General features: G+C 45.3%; 1 protein-coding gene across 1 annotated transcript in view; it reads right to left on the reverse strand.

Moving 5' to 3' along the window:
- Positions 1–6,296, reverse strand: part of fam189a1 (family with sequence similarity 189 member A1) — a 69,125-nt gene that overhangs the window by 2,114 nt on the left and 60,715 nt on the right. Inside the window, exons 5-8 of the mRNA XM_037692680.1 lie at positions 4,072–4,207; positions 2,234–2,300; positions 694–1,464; positions 361–432 (exon numbers count right to left, since the gene is read on the reverse strand). Coding sequence (XP_037548608.1) covers positions 361–432; positions 694–1,464; positions 2,234–2,300; positions 4,072–4,207 — 1,046 coding nt within the window. The remainder of the gene's footprint in view (positions 1–360; positions 433–693; positions 1,465–2,233; positions 2,301–4,071; positions 4,208–6,296) is intronic.

The following is a 6,296-nucleotide window of genomic DNA, read 5'->3' on the forward strand; positions in this document are numbered from 1 at the left end:
TCTAAACCAGTCTAAACCAGTCTAAGACCAGTCTAAGACCAGTCTAAACCAGTCTAAGACCAGTCTAAACCAGTCTAAGACCAGTCTAAACCAGTCTAAACCAGTCTAAGACCAGTCTAAACCAGTCTAAGACCAGTATAAGACCAGTCTAAACCAGTCTAAGACCAGTCTTTAAAGGAAGTCAAACACGTTTTACATCAGAGATGAACTGTTTACATCTCGCTAGGTTTACTTTTCTTTTCTGAGATCATGAAATGGAAGAAGTATGAGGACTCCTAGATTTTTGATGAATCAATAAAAAACAACAGTTTCATTTCACAGATGTTGGTTTTTGTTTAAGGTTCTTTGGCATGTTCTTACCATGTTCTGGAGATGCACGAGTGTAAGCTTCAGCAGCTGGGTTATTGGCAGAGCTGCAAACATGAGTTTGTCCTGCAGAGAGAGACAGAAGCTTCAGTCTGGAGGTGAAAACTCAGGAACAAACGTTTCAGCCCGTCGTGTCCTCAGCTAATCTTTGTGTTTGGACCAAAACGTTTCTGTAAAATGGTCTCAAGTGATTCGTGTAAACATCACATCCAACAGTCCGGTGATAAGCAGGTTGTAGAATTCTGCCCCCCCAACGACACCAAAGATCTGAAAATGAAAAATGTCTGCTCATTATTTAAGTTTTGATCAAACTCGTGCTGCACGTACTTCCTGTGGAGCAGGAGATGGGGTCACTGGTGGACCGGACGATGCGGGCCAGTTTGCGGTACCTCCTGGCTGCTCTGAAAGTCCGAGGCCTCTCTGAGGGGGACGGGCCACTTTGGCTCAAGGAAGATGGGGGCTGTGATGATGAGGAGGGTGACCAAACGCTGAAGCACAGCCTGGGGCCTCGTGGCCTGGCAGGAGGGGACGGGGAAGGGGAGGGGGCCATTGGGCTGATGGCTGAAGTTCCACCAGAGGAGGCCACAGAGGTGGGGGAGCAAGGCTGTGGCGGTGGGGGGAGAGTGACGGGGAGGGTGAGCTTCCTGCTCATCATTCGTGCTTTGATCAGAGAATGTGCCGGCGCTTTCTGCGGCTCCTCCGGTAAATGTTTGGCTGAGGCCAGCTCGTCACAAATGTGCACGGCAGCCCTGAGTTCCTCACATGGATGTGCGTTCTCCGTCGAGTCCTCCTGGTCTAGATTACTAAAGTTCTCCGAGGACCAGTCTGGCGAGCGCTCCAGGGAGTCCTGGGTGTGCGAGGACTCGCTGTAACCCGTGTCACTGGGGCGAGCATCATCGTTAGGAAAACCACGATGGGAGGAGGCACGGGTGTAAAGTTCCAAACTGGTGCAGCTCCCGTCGGTGGGGGCCGCCTGCAGCGTGCCGAATGGAGAGGAGTCAGAACCCTGCACCTCCAGGGAGCACAGATCCTCTGAGGAGCAGGTCTGGTCCTGATCCACCACCTCCGACACCATCAGCGAGGCACTGTCCACCGAGGCTGAAACAACAGGAATCATCATTTGATCGTCTGCAGCTGCTCGCCTGTTAGAAAGTTCCTCACGATAAACGATACATTGATAAAAATTGATCACTGACATCATTGTCAGTGATCAATTTATACTTAACAGATTTTAATGAAACCATAAGAAAGGAATCATCTGGGATACGCACTGATTAACTTTTGGACTCAATCCAAATCAAGATGGCTGCCACAGCTAATGTTCATTCAACTTTATTTCTACAGGTTAGTCTCATCGAGCCCCGAGGACTCGTTTACAACAAAGACCTGATTAACACAGACGAGCTGCAATGAACTGGAATAAAACACAAATAAAATGAAAAGTCAATTAAAGTAGTGATTTGAAACGAGCTAAAATCAAGCTAACATTATGAAATGAGCTAAAATACTAAAAACAGGAACTGTGTTGATTTTTGCATTGATTACTGATTTATTGATTATTATTATAATTAACCTAAGAAACCCACAAAAAGACTAAAAGTCACTGAGTATTAGACACGGATTGAAAATTGGATGCAGTAGTAGCTGAGCATCGTCCCAAACACACTTTGAGCACAACGCACTGCTTCAGATCTGTTTGAAACTTTGACTTAAACTCCTGTTTGTTAGCAAAATATTTAATTACTCATTGTAAACAAAAGCAGAAAGTAATTACTGACAACTGCTGACATTCAGAGCTAGCTCTGTTCAAGATGGCTGCCACAGCTCAGCACCCGACACAAGCGTTACGTCAGTGAACAGATGTTACCCTGCGCGCTGAGCCCTGCAGCGGTGCGTCTGGACCCAGTGGCCGGCTGCTCCACGCTGGTGGTCACCTGCAAATGTCACATTACAAGGACAATAACTCATCTGTTGCATAAACATAGATATTTTATATGTTGTGTAAGTGTTGCATGGAAGCTGTGGGACATAACCTGCAGCCCAGCAGAGAGGGCTGCATCAGAGCCAACAGTCATTTCTAATGTTCAGAACCAGTACAGAAAACCAGCATATCCTAAAAACTTGAACAAAAAGTTTAATTTGAATCAGAAATGTTCTTTTTTTTAGTTTTGAAATATTACTCTAAACTAAACTGGATTTTTTTCCTCTTTTTTTTATCTTCTCACACATAATCAGCTGCTCAAGTAAATAAACACTTCATTAATTTAAAAAACGACCAAAATAAACAATAACCTGCCAAATTAGCATGTATAACAGAAGAGTGGATTAAAAGTCCATCCATCCATCCATTTTCTTTACCCGCTTATTCCATTTTGGGTCACGGGGGTCGCTGGTGCCCATGTCCAGCAATCACTGTGAGAGGGGTGGGGGACACCCTGGACGGGTCGCAAGTCCATCACAGGGACACATAGAGACAAACGAGACAAACAACCATTCACTCTCTCACTCACACCTAGGGACAATTTAGAGTTACCAATCAGCCTAACATGCATGTTTTTGGTCTGTGGGAGGAAACCGGAGTACCCGGAGAAAACCCACGCATGCACGGAGAGAACATGCAAACTCCACCCAGAAAGGCCCCTGGACCGGGGTTTGAACCAGGGACCTGCTCACTGAGAGGCAGCAGCTCTACCAGTTGCACCACCGTGCTGCCCGGATTAAAAGTCTCGGGCGTTAAATTACAATAACACTTTAATACAAGATAAAAGGATTTAGCTTCACACTAATTAGTTTTATACAATGACTGGATGCAACAAAGACCAAAGCTCTAATCACCTCAACAGAAGAAAGTAGTAAAAACAAACAAACAAACATCATCATGACACAATTATTAGAGACACATTCACCTCCAGATCTTAGGCCATGGTCCTCAACCTGAAAAGAGTGGATTGTTCTCTTCAAGTCGAGGGTGAGGTTCTGCTCATGTGGAGCAGTTCAAGTATCTCAGGTTCTTGTTCATGAGTGAGGGAAGAATGGAGCGTGAGATTGGCAGACGGATCGGTGCAGCGTCTGCAGTGTAGTGGACTCTGTACCGGTCCGTTGTGGTGAAGAGGGAGCTGAGCTGTGAGGCAAAGCTCTCTGTTTACCGGTCGGTCTACGTTCCTCCCCTCACCTCTGGACATGAACTCTGTGTAGAGACTGAAAGAATGAGATCGTGGATCCAGGAGGTTGAGATGAGTTTCCTCTGCAGGGAAGCTGAAATTCAGTTATCAAGAGAAACTCAGAGTAGAACCACTGTTCCTTCACATCCAGAGGAGCCAGTTGAGATGGTTCAGACATCTGGTAAAGATGCTCCTTTGAGGAGACCCCAGGGGAGACCCAGGACACGCTGGAGAGTCTATGTCTCTGTGCTGGTCTGGGAACACCTTGGAGTCCTCCCAGAAAAGCTGGGAGGGATGATCACTGAGTGGGAACTGGTGTACTCATTCCAGATGGAGCACAGGTGCACGTACGTATCTATGGCCAAAAAAAGAACTGTGGCCATGAAGCATTAACAAAAACCTAAAGCTGTTGGGTTGAACAGGTAACAGAAAACAACACGGGCAGAAATAAATTCTACAGAATCAAACAAAGTGAAATTACAAGAAAATACTGAGTTCAAGAAAGGGAAGCAGAAACTGTAACAAAAGCATGTGTCATCGTCACCTGGCTGGCAGGGGTCTGGCCCACCACAGACTCGTATGGAGGGGGCAGGTCCGTTGGATAAAGGGTCCCTGGACTGTTTATAGGCACCCCGTAGATGGCACTGAAGGGAGAGTGGGGGAAGTCCAGATGTAGACCTCTGTCAGGGACACAACATCAAAACGAATAAACTCAAGTTTTATTTACAAATAAAAGTGAAAATACAATGAATGGGTAAAGTAAATCATAAACATTGGTACAAAAATGTGAATTTAAGAGTAAAAAATACAGCACTTTCAATGAAAACGTTAAGAAACAGAGTGAAAGACACGGTTTTGTTACAAACGCTCAAATCCAGACGATCTGTTTCATTGTTCTCAGCTGGTTCTTCTGCTGCCACTCAGGAAGACGCAGCCACATGTTCTCATCTCTTTTAATTACAAACATATTCTCTACTGAAGTGGCAGAGCATGAAATACAACCTGAGCTTCCACCAATCATCAGAGGCTTGATGATGTCATGGCAAACCCCTGAGGCTTGATGAGGTCATGGCACACCCCAGAGGCTTGATGATGTCATGGCACACCCCAGAGGCTTGATGAGGTCATGGCACACCCCTGAGGCTTGATGATGTCATGGCACACCCCAGGGACTTGATGATGTCATGGCACACACCAGAGGCTTGATGATGTCATGGCACACCCCTGAGGCTTGATGATGTCATGGCACACACCAGAGGCTTGATGATGTCATGGCACACCCCTGAGGCTTGATGAGGTCATGGCACACCCCTGAGGCTTGATGATGTCATGGCACACCCCTGAGGCTTGATGATGTCATGGCACACCCCTGAGGCTTGATGATGTCATGGCACACCCCTGAGGTTTGATGAGGTCATGGCACACCCCTGAGGCTTGATCATGTCATGGCACACCCCCGGACACTCAATGTTTCCTCTGATGTGTTGATATTTATGGCAAAGCTGACAAACAGACGTGGCTTACGGCCAACGAGGCAGCGCTCCTGCTCGTAACACTGACACAAATGGAGGGAGTTATGAAGACTGTGTGTGTGTGTGTGTGGGGGGGGGGGGTCATCTGAGCTACTAAAGCAGCTTAATGGGGGGAAATGCTCCAGGCTTTCTGAACCAGAGCAGCACATGTGATTGTCACAGAGAGATAATGAATATTTGCATAATGCTCAATGTGGCAGCTTTGATGAAGCTTTGATGCCTCAGCAGACGGCATGATTCATTCAAGATCTGCAACACGTTCAAACATTTCACTAAATCTTGTAATAGACACTGCACCACACCAAAAATACAAAGATCCCCTTTACATTGACTCCACTTTTATCTGAACAAGCAGTTTTTATTCTTCAGTGTTCTCGTTTCTACTCGTCCTCTGACCAACAAAGATCATCGTAGTCCACCAGCTGATGATTTAAACCTAGTTTTGTGGATTATTGCTTGATTTCTAAGATCTGAATCCTTCTTTGGCCTGTGGTAGATCAAATGAAATGTCTAGCATTGAATGCATATCACCCGCTGCCTTTCATCCCAGACTAATATGCATAAAAAATAAATAAAAGAACTGAGGTGCAATTTTTGCAATACTGTGAGAGAGTTCTGCTAAAACGTCAAATTTGAGGTCAATATCTGTAAAAATGACTAATCTTTTCTAATGTTGGCTGGCTGTGGCAACCTTCTTGAATTGGAGCAACTCCCAAAAGTTATTCATTTGTAAAGATATGTCCAATGAATGTTTTCTGCAACTTTTATTCCAATGTGTCCAGTGGATCAGTTTTTGCTAACAGAGACACACGAAACAAAACCATCCCAAAATGTATCTCTTCTTTCAAAAAGCGTTCAATACAAAAACAACTGGACTTTATTTGTAACAGAAGACGTTTCGCTCCTCATCCGAGGAGCTTTCTCAATTCAAAGAGCAGAGTCTCCTCCAGGAGGAACAATGTGGATTCTGTCCTGGCTGTGTAACACTGGACCAGCTCTTTACCCTCACTATGGATGGATGGATTTATGGATGGATTTATGGATGGATTTATGGATGGATTGATGGATGGATTGATGGATGGATGGATTGATGGATGGATTGATGGATGGATTGATGGATGGATGGATTGATGGATGGATGTATGGATGGATTGATGGATGGATGGATGGATGGATGGATGGATGGATGGATTTATGGATGATGGATGGATTTATGGATGATGGATGGATTTATGGA

The sequence above is a fragment of the Nematolebias whitei genome, chromosome 2 (genome assembly GCF_014905685.2).
Source record: "Nematolebias whitei isolate Nwh7 chromosome 2, NemWhi1, whole genome shotgun sequence".
Classification (NCBI taxonomy): Eukaryota; Metazoa; Chordata; class Actinopteri; order Cyprinodontiformes; family Rivulidae; genus Nematolebias; species Nematolebias whitei.